At 45.2% G+C, this 25,406-nt stretch overlaps 1 protein-coding gene across 2 annotated transcripts in view; it reads left to right on the top strand.

The window, feature by feature from the left end:
* TNN (tenascin N) overlaps window positions 1-25,122 on the top strand; it is a 53,955-nt gene extending 28,833 nt beyond the window's left edge. For both annotated transcript variants that reach the window (XM_038414354.2, XM_043491111.1), the window contains 11 exons: window positions 768-1,031; window positions 1,783-2,046; window positions 3,585-3,848; window positions 4,584-4,847; window positions 15,826-15,956; window positions 16,614-16,746; window positions 17,775-17,926; window positions 19,717-19,813; window positions 20,607-20,774; window positions 21,570-21,733; window positions 23,291-25,122. In XM_038414354.2, coding sequence (XP_038270282.1) covers window positions 768-1,031; window positions 1,783-2,046; window positions 3,585-3,848; window positions 4,584-4,847; window positions 15,826-15,956; window positions 16,614-16,746; window positions 17,775-17,926; window positions 19,717-19,813; window positions 20,607-20,774; window positions 21,570-21,733; window positions 23,291-23,437 — 2,048 coding nt within the window. In that variant the 3' untranslated portion in view covers window positions 23,438-25,122. The remainder of the gene's footprint in view (window positions 1-767; window positions 1,032-1,782; window positions 2,047-3,584; window positions 3,849-4,583; window positions 4,848-15,825; window positions 15,957-16,613; window positions 16,747-17,774; window positions 17,927-19,716; window positions 19,814-20,606; window positions 20,775-21,569; window positions 21,734-23,290) is intronic.
* The last annotated feature ends 284 nt before the right edge of the window (window positions 25,123-25,406 follow it).

Below are 25,406 nucleotides of genomic sequence, written 5' to 3' on the forward strand. Positions count from 1 at the left end.
GCGTGAAGAGGCCAAGGCGCCACTGGGATGCTTTAATGGAGAATACTAATTTCTTCTTTAAAGGATCCCTGTGTCAGGCACTTAGTAAATGGACTAGTCCATTCCTCTGAGATTAAAGCTGGGAACCAGGAACTCCTGATATTGACTCCTGTGTCTTTGGGCAGTCATCTAGCCCTTCTCTCTCGTTGTCCTCATCCACAGATAACAATACTTGCCTCTGGGGTGCTATTGTGAGGATGGATGAGCTATTGCTGGTAAAGTAATTGAAAATGAAATGTACTAAGTATTATTATTCTCCCCAAATTTTCATTCTCTTGAAATGGTATCAGTCTAGGAAGGAGTGCCTCCTGGATTCAAAACAGCTATTTAAAAGATAATTCTGCCATTTCATCCACAGATAATGTATTTCAAGTTTTTAAAAAGCCACCATATTTGTAGGACCCACCAGTAATACAACTCTGAGCCCTGCTCTCTGGCTTTGCACCAGGATTTAACTCACTAATTGTATTCTCAAAGCTATCTGCCCTCCTGCTGACCAGACCAGAAAGTAAAACCAAATAAAGCTAGGTGTATCTCTCCATTGTCAAGAACAGAATAAAATTGGGTGGTGGAAAATACTTTCAAACTCTTGAAAGAGTTTGCTGATCACTGTAGAGCAAAAGAAATGCAGAAATGCTACACATGACAAGGAATGTGACTGTTGGGATCAGGTGGAATATTGCTCGGGGAGTCTGTTAACTCTGCACTTTCAAACTCTCTCTTAAAAGGAATAGACAGCCCAACTCACCTGGAGACCGACCGAGTGACAGAGGACACAGTCACCATCTCATGGAACAGGGTCCAGGCTCCCATAGACACATACATGGTGAGCTACACCTCAGCTGATGGGGATACCAGAGAGATAGCTGTAGGGAAAGACCAGAATACCACCACCCTGATGGGTCTGAAGCCAGGCATGGAATACAACATCTACATCTGGGCTGAGAAGGAAGGCTTGCAGAGCAAGAGAGCAAACACGAAAGCTGAGACAGGTAACTAGTGGCAGGTGAAGAAGTGTGGAGTTTGATCATGACCTCACACCAGTTTATCAACTCCATTGACTTCACTGAAGTTACTCCTGATCTACACTGGTATTAGTGAGACAAGAATCTGTTCTGTAAATTGTAATTCTCACTAGTAGGCTGAACTAGCTTTTAGTTGTGAAAATGGAGCCTTTTAATCACACGTGCTGGTAGGGATCCCTATTCACAGATGCTAGTCATTAATATCAGTACAATGGAGGTCATTCAATTCGTAAAACATAGCCATCATCAAGGCCTCTTAGTCGGATGAACATGGAATTAATGACTTGCCTTCAGAATGCCATAAACAACCTCAGAAACCTTCCCTAGGTCACCATTTTGACCTTTCCAAGAACTAACCTGAGAGTAAGACACTGAGGGATAACTGGTGTAAGGGTTGCTCTCCCTATGGTTTAGTGGCTGCTCACTGTGCTGGGGCTTAGCACATCTGGTGCTTGTGGGATGTGTTGTTTTTTTTTAACAGAAACGATATAGTTGCACTCTGGGTAGATGGAGGGTAGTGGCCAGTCCCTGAGAGCGCTTTTTCCTGTGTGCTAATTCATGTAGGAGCTTTGCTGTTGGCCTAAGAAACAGTATCATTTTCACAGCTGTTTAAGGGGGAAGGACCATGAAAAGTGGGGAAGGACTGATGGATCTCTCCTAATGAAGTGTTGGGGAGAATCCTCACTGTAGCTTTTCACTGTTAAACCTTCTCTAAAAGAAATTGACAGCCCAACAAACCTGGTGACAGACCGAGTGACAGAGGACACAGCCACCATCTCCTGGAATGAGGTGCAGGCTCCCATAGACAGATACGTGGTGAGCTACACCTCAGCTGATGGGGACACCAGAGAGAGAGCCATGGGGAAAAACCAGAGCACCATCACCCTGACAGGTCTGAAGCCAGGCCTGGAGTACATCATCTACATCTGCGCTGAGAAGGGAGGCCAGAAGAGCAAAAGGGCAAACACTAAAGCTGTGACAGGTAACCAGAGGAATCTCTGGGATATGATACTAGCTAACTGCATACCACAAACTGCTCCCTGAAGATTAGCTGTGTTTTGTTCTGTTTTCTTCCAGCTTATTGCACAGTATACATTATAGAACAATTAGTTATGTGGCCAAACATGGCATAGGTACATACATGCTTCAGGCCATTCCAAGATTGAGATTTAGGATTTACCCCCACTCCCATTTACTCAATTGCAAAATGTCATTAACTTTAATGGGGTGCTTGACTGGTTCCATAATGCACATAGGTCAGGGTGGGAAAACTTTTTGGCCTGAGGGCCACATCTGGGTATAGAAATTGTATGGTGGGCCATGAATGCTCACAAAATTGGGGGTTGGGATGCAGGGGGATGGTGATGGCTCCAGCTGGGAAAGCAAGCTCTGGGGTGGGGCTGGGGATAAGGGATTTGAGGTGCAGGAGGGTGATCTGGGCTGGGACCGAGGCGTTCAGAGGACAGGAGGGGGCAGGGGGCTGGGGCGCAGGGGGGGTTGAGGGCTCCAATTGGGGGTGCAGGCTCTAGGGTGGGGCTGGGGATGAGGGGTTTGGAGTGCAGGAGGGTGCTCCAGGCTGGGACTGAGGGGTTTGGAGGGCGGGAAGGGGATCAGGGCTGAGGCAGGGGGTTGGGACGCAGAGGGCTGGAGTCTCAGGGGTGTAGGCTCTGGGCGGTGCTTACCTCAAGCAGCTCCCGGAAGCAGCAGCATGCCATCCTCCGGCTCCTACATGGAGGGTGCGGCCAGATGGGTCTGCATGCTCCCCGTCCGCAGGCACCACCCCGCAGCTCCCAAAAGCAGCAGCATGCCCCCCTCCAGCTCCTATGTGGAGGCATGGCGCTGGCCAGGTGGCTCTGCTCGCTGCCCCGTCTGCAGGCACCGCCCCTGCAGCTCCCATTGGCCACGGTTCCCAGCCAATGGGAGCTGCGAGAGGGTGGAGCTTGGGGTAGGGGCAGCATGTGGAGAGAGCGGAGCCACATAGAAGCCAGAGGGGGGACATGTCGCTGCTTCCGGGAGCCATGTGGAAAGGCCCCAACCCTACTCCCTGGCAGGAGCTCAAGGGCCAGATTAAAAATTCTGATGGGCCGGATGTGTCCCGCGAGACATAGTTTGCCCACTCCTGACATAGGTTCTGTGCAAACTTCCCCCACAGGGCTCTGCCAGTGCACCACAATCTTCCCCTATGGCATCTGCTATTTTAGTCCTAGAGTATGCACAGCTCTGCCAATGTATCTAAATCCTGACCCACAACAAGCTTATTACTCCAGGCTAGGGCCCCCTAAAAGTTCTGCCAAGTTCTGAGTCCTCCAGTCATGAGTCCAGAATCATTGATAGAAAGAGCAGTATTTACCTAGTGAGATGTGAGTGATAGGGCTGACAAGTAAGCAGCCTTCTGTTTTCCTCCATCTCACACAATATCTAAGGTTATGGAAAGATTTGAATCTAGAAGACACGGTGCCCTAGGGGAATCATTTGAGAATCAGTCAATAACATTGTAATAATCAAGGCCTTTACTCACAGAAATTGACAGCCCAACTAACCTGGTGACCAATCGAGTGACAGAGGATACAGCCACCATCTCCTGGAACAGGGTCCAGGCTCCCATAGACACATACATGGTGAGCTATACCTCAGCTGATGGGGACACCAGAGAGATAGCTGTGGGGAAAGACCAGAGCACCACCACCCTGACAGGTCTGAAGCCAGGCATGGAATACAACATCTACATCTGGGCTGAGAAGGGAAGTCAGCAGAGCAAAAGGACAAACACGAAAGCTGTGACAGGTAACCAGGGGAATTTCTGGAATGCGATACTACAGTAGCAGACTGGCTTCACACTGGATTAGCTATGAATGTGTCATCCCCCTAGTTTGTTACACACAATATAAAACATAGGACTTTTTGCCACACAGCTATATGCTGTAGGAGTGTGCCCCTTGTAGGCATCTCAAAGCTCTCAGAAACTGGTTTTCCTGTGAGAGGAAATAGAACTGGCAGAAGTGAGATGTAGCATGGGTAAATGCTATGTGCACTTATTCCTCACACCTCTGCCAGTGTACCCCAACTGTAGTCTGTAGGACTCCTACTAATTTAGTTCTGTCCCTTCTCATTGGGCCTCATTCCTGACTTACAGCACACATGCTGTTCCAGTCCCAAGTCCTTTCACAGCTCAGGTTTGAGCTGGAGCCCCTAGCCAAAAATTCCACTCCTGGCTTTCCTAGGGAGTTCAGCCACTGCACTTTACCTGCAGCATCAATTGCAATACCACTGCCGGAGCATCTTCCAATGCACTTCAGTTCTGACCTTCAGTTGTCCCAATATTTCAGTCCTAAAACCCCAGTAGCAAGAGTGATGCTTAGCCATTGAGACATGAATACTGAAACCTATGTACATATTGTACTTTACCTAACTAAAGTTCTAAGAGTATGAAAATAAAGTTTAGAGACCAAAAGAAACAAGCTTCAAGGAGACAGTTTAGAATCTGTTAATAATGTTCTAATAATCCACACTTTTACTCAGGCATTGACAGCCCAATTAACCTGGTGACCGACCGAGTGACAGAGGGCACGGCCACCATCTCCTGGAACAGAGTCCAGGCTCCCATAAACAGATACATGGTGAGCTACTCCTCAGCTGATGGGGACACCAGAGAGATAGCTGTGGGGAAAGACAAGAGCATCACCACTCTAACGGATCTGATGCCAGGCATGGAGTACATCATCTATATCTGGGCTGAGAAGGGAGGCCAGCAGAGCAAGAGAGCAAACACAAAAGCTGTGACAGGTAATGGGGGACAGGAGTGAAGGGAAGTTAGATGGAGACATATCTATCCCTTTTTTATCTGGTGTTGCATGATCTCTTTTTATCACTGTGTATAAAGGTAACTTTGCCAATCAGGTATTAGCTACTTGAAATTGTGCAGTGGCCAAACCATCATGAACATAATTGGATAACTATGAGCTGTTAGCAATGGCACAGACAGCAGAACTAGATGAGGCAAGAGCTATATGCATCCTGAAAGCTTGTAGATTGAAGGGTAACTGCACTTTTAACCCACCTCCTCTGTGGTCCACTCCAGCAATGGCCCTGAAGTCTGAGGCCTCTAGCCTTCACTTCTCTCTGGGCAGGGTCCCAAGTCCCACTCACTTTCAACTTGGAGTTTTAGGCTGCAGCCCCCTGCTCTTTGTTGTGATTATCCTAGGCAGGCCTGACAAATGTCCAGCCCCTGCTCCTTAGTTTCTTTCCAAGGACAACAACCCTGTTTTACCAGTGACCACACAACTCATCCGAAGTAAGCACATTTATTCAAAGACAAGAGCATCACAGAAAAAAGGTAAAACAAAACAGACTCTAAATGCACACTAAATGTAACAGAAATAGCCCATCAGTCCTATAGGGCCCTGATAGCCCTAAGTCCTTCCAACCCTTCAGCGAGGGTTGGGGCCGCCTTAGGACCACAAGTCCTGTCCATTTGCTGAATCCAAAGAAAGACCCTAAGGCTTTGTCTACACTTAAAATGTAGGTTGACATACCTACTTTGCTCAGGAGTGTGAAAAATCCACAGCCCTGAGTGCGGTAGCTATGCTGACCTAAGCCCCGGTGTAGACACAGCTGGGCTAATGGAAGAATATTTCCATTATCTTAGCTGCAATTGCTTGGGAAGGTGATGTTCCCACAGCAGTTGAAAAACCCCTGCCATCGCTATAGGTTGTACCTATACTATGGGGTTATGCTAGCATAGCTACAGTGCTGTAGCCTCTGTAGTGTAGACATGCCCTGAGTCTGTGTAAACTCAGCCTTTTAAATCCCAAGTTCTTCCTTTTTCTTTTGCCTCTCCTTTGGTACTGCCCTAAATGAGTATATGCAAACCACCCGAGGAGGTGATACTTCTCTGGAGCTGTTTGCAATCTCAGGGATGGCAGTAATCTCCCCCCACTTTTTTAGTTCTTGGAGGAGCTGTGGTAACCCTCCCCCCATGGAGTTGCATAAGATCCCTAGTCCATAATGCTACATAAAACATTCATAAACTTAATACAATATGGTTCCCAAAGATATTGCATATGGTTTCAATTTCTGTCACAAATGACATTAACTTATCCTGATACTCTTTGAACTTGGTAGCATTTTACACCCTCTTTGCACCGGTATAAATGACTGCACAGGGCAATGGAGAATCAGGACCCTTATATTTTATCAGAGTTACTCAGGTCAGGCTGTGCCTGCTATCGTAAATGACAGTAGATGGTACTACCTGCGGCTCATCAAACTCACTGTCTTGTGGGTAGCCCGGGAGGGCATAAGGCTAAGGGAGCAACCCCTGACAGAAAAGCCCCACTGCGTTGTGGGTGAATTCAGGAGAATGAAAGTTTATGAGAGTAAACTCAGACAGAAAATCTGGAGTGGAGCCCCAAAGGTGGTCAGACTAACATCTTAATATCTTTCCGGCAACTCCTGTAACGGATTGGGGACCAGATGTATTGATTCTTCCTCTCCTCTGGATTTTATCGGTGATGCTGAGAGAAGGGGGGTCCTGATGCATGGGCAAGTCAGAGCCTCCAAATTATCTGCCCAGGCTTGCACCCTGGAGAGGTACTCCAGCTTTGCCTCAAGCGTCGACACAACACGGGAGGCAGCAGTCACTGGTTCTAAGCTCTTACTCGTTTGGTGTAGAATTTAGCACCAGGGGCTGTCTCTGATGGTGGGAGAGATCATCGTATCTCACTGGAAAACCACAACTCACCATAAAACTGGGCAGCCTCCAGACAACAGGGTGTTGTCTCACCACAGTCTGCCTGCTTCAATGGGTGCTTGGAACTTTGAGTTTTATAACTTGACAAGTGGACTGAAATTAACACACCAGGCAAATCCAGTAAAAGAAAGAAAACATCTTTAAAGATAGAATGCTGGAACGTTTGCACTATGACAACTGGATTATTTGAGGACCTTAAAATTGCCATGATCAATGATGAGCTGAAGTGACTCAATGTGGATATTGCATCCCTCCAAGAAACACGGCTCGCATCAAACGGATCTCTCAGGGAAAAAGACTACACATTTTTCTGGCAGGGAAAAGTGCTGAGAAACGCGAGAGCATGGAGTGAGATTTGCCATCAAGAACTCACTTCTGGGGATGATTGAGCCACCTACAAATGGATCAGAAAGAATTTTGACACTATGCTTGTTCTCATCTGAGGGCCCAGTCAACCTTGTGAGTGTGTATGCCTCAGCACTCTCCTTGTCTTCTGACATCAAGGACCAGTTCTACGACCAGCAGGATTCTGAAACACAAATATGTGCAAGGGTGAGAGCTGATCATGAAGCATGGACCACCTGCCTTGGTCAACATGGAACTGGTAAGATGAATGGAAACGGTTAGACACTGCTGGAATTTTGTTCCGATTACAACTTCTGTGTAACAAACTCATTCTTCCAGACAAAGCTTCAACACAAAGTGTCTTGGAAACATCCCAGATCTGGCCACTGGCACCAACTGGATCTTATCATCACAAGGCATACAAACCTTAATATCCTCTTCATTATCCACAGTTATCAAAGTGCTGATTGCGACACAGACCACTCTCTGGTATGCAACAAGGTCAGGCTTAAACCAAAGAAAATACACAGATCTAAAGAAAAAGGATGTCGTTGTATTAACATCAGTGCCATAGCAGACCAAGAAAAATCACAGCAGTACAAAAACATACTACAAGCAGCCCTGGACTCCAGTGATTGTGCCACAAGCACACAGCTGAAGTGGGAGCAACTGAAGAACACAATCTACAACACAGCTCTGTCAGTCTTTGGGAAGAAGGAAAACAAGACCAATGACTGGTTTGACGCATATTCCAGTGAGTTGACACTAATCGTAGAGGCCAAACGCATAGCCCAAACCAACTACAAGAGAGACCAAAATGAAAATACCTTACAAGCATTGAGAGTGGCAAGAACCAAGGTACAACAAAGTACTCGACGCTGTGCTAATGACTGTTGGCTGCACTTATGCAAAAGCATTCAAATAGCAACTGATGCAGGCAACATCAGAAACATGTATGACGGGATCAAGAAAGCCTTGGGTCCAACTTCAAAGAAGACTGCTCCATTGAAATCAACAACAGGGGAAACAATCAACGACTACACCAAGCTGATGGATCGCTGGGTAGAACACTACTCTGAGCTTTACTCTCGTGAAAATATTGTTATAGATGCAGCCATCAATGCCATCGAAAGCCTGCCTGTCATGAACCAACTTGATGATGAACCAACTATTGAGGAGCTTAGCCTTGCCATAGATGGCCTTCCCAATGGAAAACCCCCCAGAAAAGACTGCAATATCATCAGAGGGCATAAAATATGGAAAACCTATTCTACTGCAACATCTTCTTTAGTTGCTCTGCCTGTGCTGGAAAGAAGGCAAAGTACCACAAGAAATGAGAGATGCCAACATGATCACTCTATAAAAACAAGGGCGACAGAAGCGACTGTAATAACTATCGTGGCATTTCCCTTCTTAGTATTATGGGAAAAGCCTTTGCCCGAGTTGTCCTGAATAAACTCCTTGGAGACAGAATCTATCCTGAATCACAGTATGGTTTCAGAGCTGAAAGGTCTACTATCAACATGATCTTCTCGCTAAGACAACTACAAGAGAAATGCAGAGAACAAAAAAAAGCCCCTTTACATAGCCTTCATCAATCTCACAAAGGCTTTTGACCTGGTCAGTAGAAGCAGACTATTTGTGCTTCTAGAAAAGATTGGATGTCCCCCCCAGGCTCTTAAGCATGATTCAGTCCTTCCATGAAAACACGTATGGGACAGTTCAATACAACAGCTCAGTCTCTGAGGCTTTCCAGATTCATAGCAGAGTTAAGCAAGACTGTGTACTTGCCCCAACTCTGTTTGGAATGTTCTTGCTACTGAAAGGTTCCTCAACTGAGGGAATCTACTTGCACACAAGATCTGATGGAAAGCTGTTCAATCTTGCAAGTCTCAGGTCTAAAATCAAGACTTGAGAGGCCCTTATCCAACATCTCCTCTTTGCTGATGACACAGCAGTGACAACCCACAGAAGCTCATCTTCAAACCTTTTATGGACAGTTTTTCCAAAGCCTGCCAAGACTTCGGATTTACCATAAGCATAAAAAAGACGAACATAATGTGCCAAGGAGTTGAAGAAGCACCCTCCATCATGATCAAGAACTATGAACGTCCTCTGGCAAAGAGTTCCATAGACTGACTATGAGTTGTGTGAAGAAATACTTCCTTTTGTTTGTCTTAAACCTGCTGCCTATTAATTTCATTTGGTGACCCCTAGTTCTTGTGTTATGAGAAGGATTAAATAACACTTCCTTATTTACTTTCTCCACACCAGTCATGACTTTATAGACCTCAATCATATTCCCCCTTAGATATCTCTTTTCCAAGCTGAAAAATCCCAGTCTTATCAATCTCTCCTCTACGGAATCTGTTCCATACCCCTAATAATTTTTGTTGCCCATTTCTGAACCTTTTCCAATTCCAATATATCTTTTTTGAGATTGGGCAACCATATCTGCACACAGTATTCAAGATGTGAGTGTACCATGGATTTATATAGAGGCAATGTGATATTTTCTGTTTTATTATCTATCCCTTTCTTACTGATACTCAACATTCTGTTCACTTTTTTGACTGCCACTGCACATTGAGTGGATGTTTTCAGAGAAGTATCCACAAGGACTCTAAGATCTCTTTCTTGAGTGGTAACAGCTAATTTAGACACCATCATTTTGTATGTATAGTTGAGATTATGTTTTTCAGTGTGCATTACTTTGCATTTATCAACATTGAATTTCATCTGCCATTTTGTTGCCCAGTCACCAGTTTTAAGAGATCCTTTTGTAGCTCTTCGCAGTCTGCCTGGGACTAACTATCTTGAGCAATTTTGTATCATCTGCAAATTTTGCCACCTCACTGTTTACCCCTTTTTCCAAATCATTTATGAATATGTTAAATAGGACTGGTCCCAGTATAGACCCCTGGGGAACACCACTATTTACCTCTCTCCATTCCGAAAACTGACCATTTATTCCTACTGTGATATGATGCTCCATATTCTCTACAGAAATATGCTTATAATAAAAATATGGCACTAAGAGATATATTTTATGCAAGGGGCCTTGTAAGGTATCATTGGAAAGGTTATGATTTACTGAATGTGATTATCCAATTTGTATGCATGTATCATGTCTGTATCTAAAGTTAGGAATATTGACTAAGTAACAATTGCAACTGGTGTGTGTGTGCTGCCAGAGGCTGGAGAGCCTGATTCAGCAAAACAGGAGAGGGAACCCCAGGCAAGAGAAGCAGGCAGGCCCAGTGAACACCCCAGTACATCAGGTGGCATCCCAGATGGGATGGGGGAGTCCAACCCATCATACCTACTCTTTGTTTCCTATCTTTTAACCAGTTACCAATCCATGAGAGAACTTTCTTTTTATCCATGAGAGCTTACTTTGCTTCAGAGCCTTTGGTGAGGGACCTTGTCAAAGGCTTTCTGAAAATCTAAGTACACTATATCCAATGGATCCCCCTTGTCCACATGCTTGTTGACCCCCTCAGAGAATTCTAGTAGATTGGTGAGGCATGATTTCCCTTTACAAAGACCGTGTTGACTCTTTCCCAACAAATTATGTTCATCTATTTGGCTGACAATTTTGTTCTTTACTATAGTTTTCACCAGTTTGCCTCTTACTGAAGTCTGGCTTACTGGCCTGGAATTGCCGGGATCACCTTTTTTAAAATTGGCTATCTTCCAGGACATTGGTACAGAAGCTGATTTAAATGATAGGTTACAGACTACTGTTAGTAGTTCTGCGATTTCACATTTGAATTCCTTCAGAACTCTTGGGTGAATACCATCTGGTCCTGATGACTTATTACTGTTTAGTTTATCAATTTGTTCCAAAACCTCCTCTAATGATACCTCAATCTGGGACAGTTCCTCAGATTTGTCACCTAAAAAGAATGGCTCAGGTTTGGGAATCTCCCTCACATCCTAAGCTGTAAAGACCGATGCAAAGAATTCATTTAATTTCTGCACAATGGCCTTATCGTCCTTGAATGGTCCTTTAGCATCTCAATCGTTCAGTGGCCCCACTGGTTGTTTAGCAGACTTTCTGCTTCTGATGTACTTAAAAATTTTTTTGCTATTACTTTTTGAGTCTCTGGCTAGCTGTTCTTCAAATTCTTTTTTGGCCTTCCTAATGATATTTTTACACTTCATTTGCCAGAGTTTATGTTCCTTTCTATTTTCCTCACTAGGATTTAACTTCCACTTTTCAAAGGATGCCTTTTGCCTCTCACTGCTTCTTTTACTTTGTTGTTTAGCCACGGTGGCACTTTTTGATTTTCTTACTATGTGTTTTAATTTGGGGGTATACATTTAAGTTGAGCCTCTATTATGGTGTCTTTAAAAAGTTTCCATGCAGCTGGCAGGGATTTCGCTTTTTGCGCTGTACCTTTTAATTTCTGTTTAACTAACTTCCTCATTTTTGTGTAGTTCCCCTTTCTGAAATTAAATGCTACAGTGTTGGGCTGCTGTGGTGTTTTCCCCACCACAGGGATGTTAAATTTAATTATATTATGGTCACTATTACCAAGTGGTCCAGCTACATTCACCTCTTGGACCAGATCTTGTGCTCCACTTAGGACTAAATCAAGAATTGCCTCTTCTCTTGTGGGTTCCAGGACTAGCTGCTCCAAGAAGCAGTCATTTAAGGTGTCAAGAAACTTTATCTCTACATCCCGTCCTGAGGTATACCCAGTCAATATGAGGATAGTTGAAATCCCCCATTATAACTGAGTTTTTTATTTTAATAGCCTCTCTAATCTCCCTGAGCATTTCACAGTCACCATCACCATCCTGGTCAGACGGTTGGTAATATAACCCTACTGCTATATTCTTATTATTAGAGCATGAAATTAGTATCCATAGAGATTCTAAGGTACAGTTTGGTTCATTTAAGATTTTTACTTAATTTGATTCTACACTTTCTTTCACATATAGTGCCACTCCCCCACCCGCATGTCCTGTTCTGTCCTTCCGATATATTTTGTACCATGGTATTACTGGTTTCAAAGTAGCAGCCACGTTAGTCTGTATTCGCAAAAAGAAAAGGAGTACTTGTGGCACCTTAGAGACTAACACATTTATTTGAGCATAAGCTTTCGTGAGCTACAGCTCACTTCATCGGATGCTGTGTCCCATTGATTATCCTCATTCCACCAAGTTTCTGTGGTGCCTGTTATATCAGTATCCTCATGTAATACGAGGCACTCTAGTTTACCTATCTTATTATTTAGACTCCTGGCATTGGTACATAAGCACTTTAAAAACTTGTCACTTTTTAGTGGTCTGTCATTACATGATGTAATTGAATGGGGCTTTTTTTCATTTGACTGTTTCTCATTGATCCTTCCTGTATTTTATCATCTTCCATCCACTTCTCCTTACTAGGAGATAGAGAATCTACATTAATAGATCCTCTCCTAAGGGATGTCTCTGTCTGAACCACGTGCTGCACCGAAACTGTTGGCTTTCCCCCAGTGCTACACATTTGTTTAAAAAAATTCAAAATGAAAAATCAAAACATTTTGAATTTTTTCCTAAATAAAATGTTGTCAAAATTGATACATTCTCACAAAACATGTTGATTTCAACAAAATGGTATTTTTCAATGCCAAACCTGCTCAGCTAATACCTTTCAAATCTTACTCAAGACAATAGCTATGTATTCCCAATTATTAAAATAATAGGCTTGTAGCAAAGACCTTGTATGGAAAGTTTTTAGGCCAAGAGGCAGTTTGTTTTTGGTGTCCAAGTTGTAACAGCCCCCTGCAGCTCAGACCCTTAACAGTAGCACTGTGAATTGATTGGGAGAGCACAGGTAATGCTGACAACATTATCACTGGAGTAGGACAGTGGATTCCAATACCCTATAGCTCCCTCTGCTGTCCAAGCTTCCACAGTACTAACCTGAAAGGATTTCTGCTTCCATACGTAAGAAAAATTGATTTTTTTCTTAACCTTGGGAGTTCAGTAAATAGTTATTTTAATTGATGGGAATAACAGCTCATTGAATATATGGTGTTTCATTCACAGTTAATAGCTCCTTATGTGTGCTTTGATGTACCAGTTCCTGCCTCTCTCACCTGATAAGGGATCTTTGTCTGTGTAGATGTCTTCTCTCTGTTTCTATTTCATGAAACAAAAACTCTCTAAACATAAGAGAAATAAGGTTCTCCTGCCTCGCAATCCTGTGTTCAAGCCACTGCTGCTCCACTCTTTCCATCCGTCTAACTTAGGTATTTATATAGCCCCCATTACTATAGTATCTTACAGGTTTCAGAGTAGCAGCTGTGTTAGTCTGTATTCGGAAAAAGAAAAGGAGTACTTGTGGCACCTTAGAGACTAACAAATTTATTTGAGCATAAGCTTTCATGAGCTACAGCAGGTGAGCTGTAGCTCACGAAAGCTTATTCTCAAATAAATTTGTTAGTCTCTAAGGTGCCACAAGTACTCCTTTTCTTTTTGTAGTATCTGAGTGCCTCACAGTCTTTAATGGATTTATCTATCCTCACAACACCCTGTGTGGGAGGATAGCCCCATTGACAGATGGGGAAACGAGGCACAGAGAGTAAGTGACTTGCCCCAGGTCACAAAGGAAGCCTGTTGTGGAGCAGGGAATTGAGCTGTGAGCTCCATGACGCTCTGCCATACTTGTGTGGGTGTGTGTGTATGCGCACATGCATAGGCTCCTGTGTCAATAATTCTGCCATACGTGAGCGTGTGTGTGTGGGTGGGTGGGTGCATAGGCTCCCAGGTCAATAGTTGGTGCTTTTTCCTGAATACCAGCACTGCCCACCCAACACCCTCAGACTGAAACAGGGAGAGACCGTATGGATGGAGGTCTTTGTGAAATTAACGACAGGTTTCCAAAGAGCCCTATCCCAGAATGCACCAAGCATTGTGTGAAAACTGGGACGGATTCTTCAGCGATTGCCTCTGCTTCTGTTATTGAAAAATTCTGCTCAGGAGCTAGGAGGGGATCATTCTAGGGAACAAGTGTCAGAAACCACCCTGGTCATAAAGGATGCCTTGTACCCTTCGTTCTTGTATGTCCAATATAAAACAATATCAGAGGCTATTTCTGATCACAGTGAAATGGTATTGGTTAAAAATAAAGCCAGCCTGCTTGTCACACTCAGGAAACAACCACACAGATATTTGAATGTATGGCTTAGTCTTTGCTGTTAGTGGAGGCGGTCTGAATCACACAAAATACCAGAGACCAGAACCATAGAGATGTGGGTTATTTTGTACTTGTGAATTGTTAGGGTAAGCAAACATATTAAAATAAAATGTTTCTGGTGCCTGCAAAGGGAGCCACTTTGCCATGTGGGTTATGTGGTTATAGATCATTAATGCAAAGCCCCCACATTTGGGGAAGAGAACCCCAAGTGTATTGCAGTGTCTACCTCTGGAGAAAGAGAAGGACCACCTTAATTCATGTCCCTGCACCATGACTGTAAGGATCCGTGAGACTAGAATCTGGGTTCATGGAACCCATTCCTACATCGCCAGGAGGTGGCCATACAGAGCCACATTCAAGGGGCACTGTGGAGATTAGGCACTTCAGGAAGTACCACCCAAAGGATCCAGAGTGATAGCACCCTGTGGACTTCTGATTGGCCTATGTTCACTATTTAATCCTAGAGGGTACTCCAGGAAGTTGTTTGGGCAACCACACAGATCTCTGGCCTGCTGTGACTCCAGACTTCACCTCGCTTTCTGATCTCTAGTCTCTGACTGCAGCCTGACTTTGAGCCTTACTCTGGCCTCCTGATTCCAGTCTTGTAATGATCTCTGAGCTCGGGCCTCCAGCCCCAGCCTGACTCTTGCCACCTGATTCCAGTCTGGTAGCTATCTCTGATCTCAGGTCTCTGACCCTGGGCTGACTCTGACCCTTCCCTATCAATCTTGGCTCTAGTGATTACTTTGATCCCTGCTTGCTGATGATGCCTCATGGCCATCCCTGACTGATGGCCACTAGCTCAGCCATGATAGCTAGGCCAGAGCACCTATGCCCCAGTCCCTTACAATGACCCTTAACTCCTCAGTCTTTAGAAGTGAGAAATACATATTTGCTTTTAGGCTGGTTAGCTTGTTTTTAAGGAAAGAGGGGTGTATTTTGGTGATCATAAACATGTGGGACAGGTAACACTGGCTGAAGATGAGCTTGGTGTTGGCTCAGGGTGCAGGCAAATGCTGTGTGAGCTTCTCCCACATAGTTCTGCCAGTGAACCCAAATTCAGATCATCAGCTATTCCAGCTCTGGATGCCCTCACAGCTCTGCCAATGCAATCCCGTCTTCCCTCAGTAGCACCCTATGCTATTTCAGTCCAGGGTGCCACCTCATATCTGACCTACAACACCCCATGCTATTTCAATTTCATGCCAGTGTATCTGAAGCCTGATCTGCATCAGTCTTTACTATCTCAGTTCTGGGCCCCAACACTCTGCTAACGTACCTCACGCATTCCTCCTTGTTAACCATGAAATATAGTTTCTGTAGTTGCAGAGTCCCAGTTAACAATATTGGGAACTAAAAGCTCTATACCTCCATGTCCTATGCTGAAGATTCACTCTATGGGTTGCTTCTTCTCAGAGGTACTTGTACAATCAGAGTGTTTGATTCTGTTCTCTGTTTTTTGTTTGAAATAGAAATTGACTCTCCCAAGAACCTCCGTGTATCAGATGTGACACAGACCAGTGGTGTAGTTACCTGGACGCCGCCTGCTGCACAGATCAGTGGCTACACTCTGACCTACCAGGCTCCAGATGGCACCAGCAAGGTAATGTGAGCTCTTCAATTCCTGCTTGTTACAAACCGCCCCAGTTTAAAGTGCACATGGGATGTTGGCTTAGCCAATCAGATCCCATTATCAAGAACACATGCACAACCTTAGAATTGAAGTGAGAAGGTGCCTTGGGGAATGGAATATTCCATCTTAATTACGCTTGTTGGGAGGAGCTGGTGCCCTACTGGACGGCACATACCACTGTGACTGCAGCTGGGTGTTGTGGATTGGGCAGATCCTTCACGCAATAGGAGAGTTCCATCATAACTGGCCTTGATGTTGGGGGCAGGGATGTGTTTTTAACTTTGCTTTTCCAATGTGTTTATACATGTCAGAGAGCACCTTGCACGTGAGATATCTCATTCACGAATGTGCATACAGCCTATTCCCTGTGGATACAGTTGCTGTAGGGTCTGTGCAAGTTCACTCTTTCCCCCAAATCCTCATTCCAGGGACAGGGAATCCTCAACCTACGCACTAATATGCAGATGGCCCTGTATTTATAGGGTATACCCTGCTACCAGTATTCTTCTGACTGTGCCCTTCTCATCTCTAAAAGCATGCAGAGAATGGAAGCAGCATGGCTGGGAATAGATGACGCAGACTATGGAGCTGAGCAGATCTTTAGTATATCTATTATTTTTTTGGCAGGAAGTGCAACTGGGTCCTAATGAGCAAAGGTTCATACTGGAAGGCCTGGGACAAGGAGTGAGGTACACAGTCTACGTGGTGGCCTTTAAGGGAGACCGCCGGAGCAGAAAGGCAGCCAATACCTTCTTGACAGGTAGGACTCGGCACTAATAATACTTAGCACATCTCATCTGTAGCACTTCGCAGTTAAGGGTTAGTGGTGATGGTTCCACTTTACAGAGACCCAGAGAGATTAAATGACTCATCAAAGGTCATCCAGTAAATCAGTAAGTTGGGAATAGAACACAGATCTCCTGACTCCCAGTCCGGTGCCCTGGGCCAGGCTGCATGGTGAGTTGGAGATGCAGTTGGGGTGCAGTGGTGACACTGCATGAGGTGACAGTGGGATGACTTATATGGAGATTCAGATCCATCTGGATGATGTTGCTGACAGAACCTACCAGTTGAGTATAGTAGATAGACTGATTGTGAAAAGCTGATTGGAGGTAGGTAAGGCGATCACCAACTCTGGATTTGCTTGCATCATCCCTGTAGCATGGGGGCAACTTGTATCTTGCAAGCGATGCTTGTGGCATTCAGGAGGTGCCCAAATTAACTAACAGGGTCCAGGAAACTTGCATCAAAATGGCATCCTGTTAAGGTGTCTTCATGCCAATATGATGCAGGGGTTTGTCCTGTTGGGGAAGGTCACAAAGGCATTGCTCATTGTGGACAAATGATGCAAGTGGGGTGGGGTTAGTGAGCTCCCTCTCCATCTAGAACCAGTACTTCTCTACACATCTATGACTTCCCTACACATCTATCCCCACACAAATCCTGCTTTCCTGAGACCCTCTCAAGGACCAGGCTGCCTCCTGCAGTTTCCACTGACCCCATTCCTGGGCCAGGTAGATAGCAAGTAAAGCTAATTTGCAGCTTAGGTGGAGGGCAGTCTTTACCAGAGCATGGCAGGACCCAGGGCATCCGGGTTTGTGCTCCAGCTGATGGGTGCCTGTGGGTGTGCATACGGTGCAGGACTCTATATGATCCCATAATCCTAAGGCTGTCATTCCTGTGCCCCTTTTCAAACCACATCCTCTTTAGGATACTCAGTTGGGAATGCCTCTCCAGCTTCCTTTTCAGACTTGCTGATGTGAGTTTTTCCCTGTCTTGTTCCCACAGTTGCCTTCCTCTACCCATATCCTGCTGACTGCAGCCAGACCCAGCAAAATGGGAATGCCACCAGTGGCATGTACACTATCTACCTGAATGGTGATGCTGGCAGGCCCATGCAGGTGTACTGTGACATGACCACCGATGGAGGCGGATGGATAGTGAGTGGTGCTGGGGTCTTTGCACATGTTTACTTTTAAAAAAAATAAAGTGACTCTAATGCTGCTCTGACATTCCTGGAGACTGAAATCTTCTGTTTATGGCTAGCACAGGCATGACATGGGCAGCAGCACTGGAATTATCCCCTCCTTTTACTCTACAGCTCCACATCAGTGTTTCTCAACTCTTGCCTGGGAAGTACCATCTTTAGGGGCAAGGGGATAGTTGCCTGTATGCCTGTTCAGTCCTTGGCCTCTGCTGAGACTGCCAATGGGGATGCCAGTTTTGATGTCATGGCATGATCTACTCACTGCAGGTGGCGCCTCCTCCTGGCTGTTCTGGGGATTAGCTGTCTTCCAGGTCTAACTCCTCCTTTTGTGGTCTCTCTCTCCATTGTTCTCTCCCTCACTCTGCAGCCCGCCTCTCGCTCCAGGAGCTGCAGCTTTGTCATGACTTAGCCCTCTCAGCCAGATCATTATGTGGTTTTCCCTTCTGGGGTATAGAGTCTCACTAGGCCTGCCGTCCAGGCACTGCCACTCTGTCAGTGGCAGGTAGGGGAACCTGGGACCGCCCACTACTTCAGGTTCCAGTCAAGGGCCCCTGCAGCACGCAGCCAAAGTCTGCTAAGTGTTCAACCTTGCAGCTTTCTCTCTGGGATGCTTCCTACTCAACCTCCAACAGACTTTCTTCTCTGCCCTTTTGTCTCCCAGGTATGTCCTTACTTCAGGGCCAGGTTCCCACTCTTTCCCTGGCCTCCCTCCTTCCCTCTCTAATACACAGAGGATGGATGCAGACTTCCTGACTGTAGCCATTTCTGTTGCCAGCTTCCTGGCTTTGTATTAGCCAAGCCCAGCCCCCCACCTGTTCAGCTGAGCTCCATCTTCCAGTCAGGAGTTGCTTCCCCAGCCTAATCCCCTCATGTGGCCTATCTCACTATCGGGCCCTTTCTCAGCTTCCTTAACCCTTTTGGGACTGATGTGGGGTGAACACCAATCACAGGTGTGTTGTTTGGGGACTGGGTCAGGTTCATTGAGATACAAAGCATTTCACTGGTTGGTCTCTTATTCCAGTCAGGCCAATGCTGTTAGTGACTGAATTTTCTTACCACCTGATAACTGTATGGTGGCTCATGTGAAATGAATGAGCAGTCTTGAGTCCAGTTCCTAGTAGATTGCTGGCCACAGCATAGAAACCATGACCTAAGGGCATTGTACAACAGGGCAGGAGCATAAAACTGTGGGATTCTGGGACCCCATTCTCCACTAGAATAAAATGATGTTCCTCTCTCCTTTTTTTTTTTTAACATTTTTATTTTAATGAAGAATGAATAATGCAAACAATTTTCCATGAATATTCATTCTCACGTCAAAAAAAAGTTCTTGTTGGTGTTGTATATCTAGTTCCTCTTTATTTAGGTGTTTATACCACATTTGGGAGGTTTGTGTTCCTTTTATCCTCACTATCCACAAACATGAGTGTGATTTGAGTTATACTAGGGCAAATATTTGTGGAAAGCAAATTTTAAATTTCCAGTCACAAGTGTATGCACTGGAAGAGCTTGTGTGCTTATCCAATCAGAGAACATTTAAAAAAAGCATGTGAAATCACCTGGCCAATCCCATTTTTCCAACAGCTTGAATTCTGAACACTCATTAACGCTCCCTCTTCGTGGGAGGTCGGAATCATGGATAAATGGGAGGAAATTGCAATCTCTAGTGAATATTCCACATACAGAAAATGAGGATAATTTACCTAATTGTTCATGATTCATGCAGCAGTGCTTGTTTTGCAGGTGTTTCAGAGGCGGAACACAGGGCAGCTGGATTTCTACAAGCGCTGGAGGAATTATGTTGAAGGCTTTGGAGATCCCCTAGGGGAATTCTGGCTTGGTACTGTATCTGTATGTGACAGGTGAAGGGTGGACAGTTAAAGACAGGCTTTATAGAGGCTGGCTGGCATTTTAATACTTATCTGAAATATGCAAACTTCTTAGGTCTGCAGTCAGATTGGAAATACTATGGGAACAGCTCTGGGTTTGGCTGCTTCTGCTCTTGCCTGGAAGTGCATAGGCAAATGAAACAAATCTAGTGCCCACTGAACTTCATCTGGCTTTCACTCTGAGTGAACCAATGTTTTCCATACCTCAGAAAAGGTTCAGTTCAGGAGTTTTATGATCCTGTACCAGGAGAGGAGTTACAAGATATTAGCACAATGATTTAAAGGAGAACATGGCATTCACTGAAACATGAAGAATAGGAACAAAAAGTACTGTACTTGGCAAGTCATTTTCTGTATCTCCTTTCCGGCTGTTTCAGCTGACTGTGCTTAGATTGGCAAATTCAGCACCTAGATGTGACCATGGTTGGGGTCTTTAGATTTGCTGAGAGATAGTGAATGTTCCTTCGGAGTCTGGATTATTCTCCTTGATCTAGAAGTGAAATCAGACTCCTGTGTTTCTGATGTCATTCTCTGCTGCCATGAAGCCGTGTGCGATAGCGCAAACTCATCCTTATCCGTATGATGCAACTTCGGGATCAAGTAGGGGGAGAAGGTGGGATGAGAAGGGCAAACCACTGATTTAACCACAAATGTGGCAAGAAGAAACCTTGGAACAGAGAAAGTGAATGAATTTTGACACCTGTTTTCCCTCTATAGAATAATTATTTTGAATTCTTCTCCCAGGTCTTGACAAGCTACACAATCTCACTAGCAGTACTCCCATTCAGTATGAGATCCGGGTGGATTTGCAGACCTCCAATGACTCTGCCTATGCTGTCTATGACTTTTTCCAGGTGGCTTCGAGCAAGGATAAGTACAGGCTTTCTGTGGGGAATTACCAAGGCACTGCTGGTAAGGAATGCTTTGTATCCTTGCTGCTTCAGTCTCACATAATGGAAGCAAGCACTGGAATCTGGGACACTTGTTTCCCCATCAGCATGTGGGTTGGAATAGACTGGGATGCATTAGAAGTCCCATTAGCCAGGTTGCTTCCTGGTGCTTCTCTAAGGAGAGAAATATACATTGGTATTTCTGGCTGGACCTCGGGAGCAGGCCCTCCAAGCCATCTCCTGAGAAGGGAGGGACTAGGTGTGGCTCACCTGCCACTGGATAAAGAGGCAGAGAAGAGGGAGGAGGCCCAGGGAACTGTCCTCAGACTGGATTGGGGGGAGCAGGCTCAGCAGGCTACTTGCTGAAGAATCCAGAGAAGGGAGTGGGGGAGTGGTTCCAGCAGATGAGCCTGTGAAGACATTGGAGGGGCTGTTAGGCATTCCCAATCAAGGAAGACAACATTGGGGGGTGGTGAGAAGAAGGAGGGTTGTGTGGGGAGGAATGGCAACCTGATCCTGAACTGAACTGGAATTTAGACTCCTTGGGAGTTCACCCAGCATTACTTCCCATTCTGATGATATAATGGCCTTTGCCATCTGTACTCCAGGTATTCCCTACCATGATGACGCCTCTGCCTTTGGTTTCCAATCCTCTCACCTGCCCCATTTACCACCTATACCTCCATCCCTTTGAACCCCCACCCTCTGGGAATTGCCAAGTCTGTGGAACTGCACCCTCCTAGCCTCCACCCCCCAACAGCTTGATAGTGGCACCCCCAGATTGCTGTGCCTAACATCTCCTTCTCCCTTCTTTTAGGGGATGCGCTGACTTACCACAACGGCTGGAAATTCACCACCTGGGATAGGGACAATGATGTGGCTCTGAGCAACTGTGCGCGGTCACACCAGGGTGCCTGGTGGTACAAGAACTGCCACTTAGCTAACCTCAATGGCAAATATGGAGAAAACAAGCACAGTGAGGTGAGTGCCAGGGTTCTGCTACATGTGTGCTTCTTCTCACCAACCTCAGGGACACGGGTGACACTGGACAGCTCAGATGGTGCCTGAGTCAGAAAGGGCTGTCCAGACTCATCCAATAGTTATAGATCAGGTATACCTCTTCCCTTTAAAAAGGGTGTATTGTAATCAATCCATGGCAGCCTAGGAACCTCACAGTCATTACTAGGGTACCCACCATGGCCACCTGTAACTTCAGAGTGACTGCAGAGATGGAACTCGCAGCATTCAGCCCAGACAGCACAGAGCCTACTGCTTGAACTAAATGAGCATCCATTTATAGTAATCGGTATAGGGTCTATGAGACAGACACACATGCACACGGAGTGCTTCCAGTTCCATCCTTTGAAACACAGCTGCAGACACGCTGCCACTAGCTAGCTGATCACAGTATTGAACAGTGAATTTAGTAGTGCTGAAAGGTGCTGGATTGGCAGCCATGAGAGACTGGAATCCTGTATTTATACAGAGAGCAAGGACAGCATGAGTAGAGGAACCTCTCTTGTGATCTAAGCCAGGATTTGAACCCTTGTCTCTAGAGGTAAAAGGCTGGGGCATTATCTCAGACAAGTTGCTTCATCTCTCTGTGCCTCTGCTGACCCATCTGTAAAGTGGAGATCCTGCTACCTGCCTTCCTTTGTCATTGGCTGTAGCTCTGCAAATGAAAAGCGCTGTATACATGATGCTCAGGGCAGGGCCCACCTAATTAGGTGGTGGCAACATGTGTCACTGCTGCCCCATGTTCTGCGCTGGCTGCTGATTGAATTCAAAGTGGCGCTTTTAACCTATAAAGCCGCAGATGGCATGGGACCTTGCTACTTGCGGGTATGTCTACACTGAGGCAGTGTGGGTATTGCGACATGGGCGATGGCTTGGACTAGGCACCTGAGATTGGACCCAGGTGGGGGCAGGCGGGCTTGAACTTTGGCAGCCAGCCTCAGCTTCTACAAGTGCTGCAATGCCCCCACTGCTATTTTTAGCTTGCTAGCTCAAGCAGAGCTAGCGTGAATTTGTCTACCTGAGGGCTGGGAATCACACCTCCCAGCTGCAGTGTAAACACACCCTGAGAAACCGCCTCTCTCTTTATGCCATGCTGCTACAGCTGCAAATGGGCAGGAACTTTTGAATTGGAACTTCCTAATTTTAAAAGGGGGGGGCGATTGGCAGTATAATATGCTCCACAAGGGGAACCTCAGCTCAGAAATGGGCTCTCCCTACGACACCTGTCTGAAATAGTCCCGGTCTGTTGGTGTCAGGGTATGACACAAAATACATCTATTTACATAGGTTTCTGTATGTGTTATGCGTGTAGGGGGTTCAATCTTGGTGCGTGCCCAACTGTATGTATATTAACTTGTGTTAGGGGTGTCCAGAGGGCTGGCTGAGACTCCCTCTTCTTATTATGGTAGAGATCCAAATAAATAACAACCCTCTCAATATCTGAGTTATGTATTATTGTATCCCAGTGCCCCACACAGGGTTTACATGCTTACTAAAGGGAATTCCTTGTTCTCTTTCCAGGGGGTCAACTGGGCACCATGGAAAGGCCATTTGTTCTCCATCCCTTACACTGAAATGAAGATCCGTCCTCAATCATCCAGCAATGAACCAATCCTGGGGAGGAAAAAAAGATCTCAGGCAGGGAAAAAGAAGATGACCAGGGCCTAAAATGGCCTCCAAGCAGGGCCAAGCCTGTCAATTCCTGACAATGGAATTCCATTATTTTGTAACTAAATGTAAGGACTTGAACAGCTTGTTCCAGTACTTATGTAACGAATGCCCAGCCTACTGCAGCCCATGCTCAGAGCTCTCTGGGTTCACAACCCAGCCTGCTTGAAGCATTTGGAGGCTATTGACAAAAGTCACCAGTCACAGAGTGGGAGGGGACTGATGGGGAATATTAACATTTACAGCTATCCTGATTGGCTGAACTCGACAAGGACCTGACTCGTCCAATGCACACAGATGACCTATTTTCCCTGATCATTATGAACTTTACAAGCAAGCTTTAAACTCAGGCTGTGGCTTCCCACAACCCAAGTTGCTGAACCTCATATTTGCAAATGCCCTTCAGTACTAGATATTGCTACCAGCTACTACTGTAACTTCTCAGGCCTCCAGGGGGCATTGTGAAGTTAAAATGCTTCATCTTGTCAAGTTAAAATGCATCCAGTTAAAATGCACCCTTATCTATGTTGAAAATAATCCAGTGGGTTGATAATTTTAAGAGTCTAGTTTACTTGCATCTATTTTTACTCCGTGTTTTTCTTCTCCTAATTTCCAGCTTGGATGAAGAAAAGAGGCCATTGCGCTTCACTTTTATTAATAATCAGCCTCTAGTCACTTTCTCTTTCAGATCCTCATGCACTAGCACAATGCCATAGTCTTTGGGTTGTCTACACTATGGGGAAAGATTTGGTTTTCAAACACTGCTTCTTTTGGAAGTTTAAAAACTACACGGGAACATTTCACCTAGTTTTAAGTTTTTATATAAGCTTCTTTTTATAAAAACCTACATTTCCCATCTAAATTAAACCTAACAGTGTCACTTTAGAGCCCCTGGTTATTAAACCTCAGTTCAGGTTTATTTGTAGCTCACCCCTGAGCTGCTCTATAATTCTCTTTGGCTACAAGTTGGCCATTTTAGTGCCAACTCCAGGTGCCATGTGTAATGCTCCCCCAGCTGACATGGGCTCTGCTGTGACAAGAGGAATGGCTCTCCCTCTAGTTGGTTGGAAAGGAAAATGAGGACTGGAATGAGGAATATGTACCAATAGGGGATTTGTTGTCAGATGGCATCAACATCAGAATAGCTGAGAGCACCTGAGTTCTCTGAATAGGATTCTCTTGGTGACCTTGGACAACTCATTTCATTCCTCTGCCTCAGTGTTCTGATCTGCAAGATGGGGAGAATAATAGTCACCAACCTACCTCAGAGGGGTGTTTTGTGTGTTACTTAGTTAATGCTGGCAAAGCGCTTTGAAGATAATTAAGTACTAAATATTATTTTGAATACAACAGATAATACTTCACAGGAGAGAAATCTCTTCACTCATCCCCCTCTCTCCTTGGTCCATGCAGTATCTGTCTCCTCTTCCTTCACCTCTCAATGCTAGATGCAGAGCATTGTTTACTCTTAAAGGTACAGTCCCACCATTACAGGCGTTGAGCATCATGAAATGCTTTCTGTTAAACTGCTGGTAAAGTTAATCAACCCTGGTTTAAACTCTGTTGTCTTGGGTCCTCTAATTCCAGCTCCATGTCTCTTCATACTAAAATCCTTCTGTATAATTTAATTGTAACCTTTAGAAAGCTGGTATCTTCCAGCCAAAACAAATGCCTAGGAGGGATTACAGTATATTTGTGTTCACAAACTCCTAGGCAGGCTTCATAAAGAGGTGGAGGGGCACAAAAAAGTGGTTGTACTATCCTAAACTCTACCTGCTCATGATGCCAAAATAAGATGCTGCTCACAGGTGACTGTGAAGAATTTTCACAGTATGAGGCTTGTCTTCACATACAGCAGTAGTGCAGCTGCACCGCTGTAGCACTTAAGTGAAGACATTCCTTTGGCTGACAAGAGAGCTTCTCCCATCGGTGTAGTTAATCCACCTTCCCAAGAGGTGGTAGCTATGTC

This window comes from Dermochelys coriacea, chromosome 8 (genome assembly GCF_009764565.3).
Source record: "Dermochelys coriacea isolate rDerCor1 chromosome 8, rDerCor1.pri.v4, whole genome shotgun sequence".
In the NCBI taxonomy this organism is placed as follows: Eukaryota; Metazoa; Chordata; order Testudines; family Dermochelyidae; genus Dermochelys; species Dermochelys coriacea.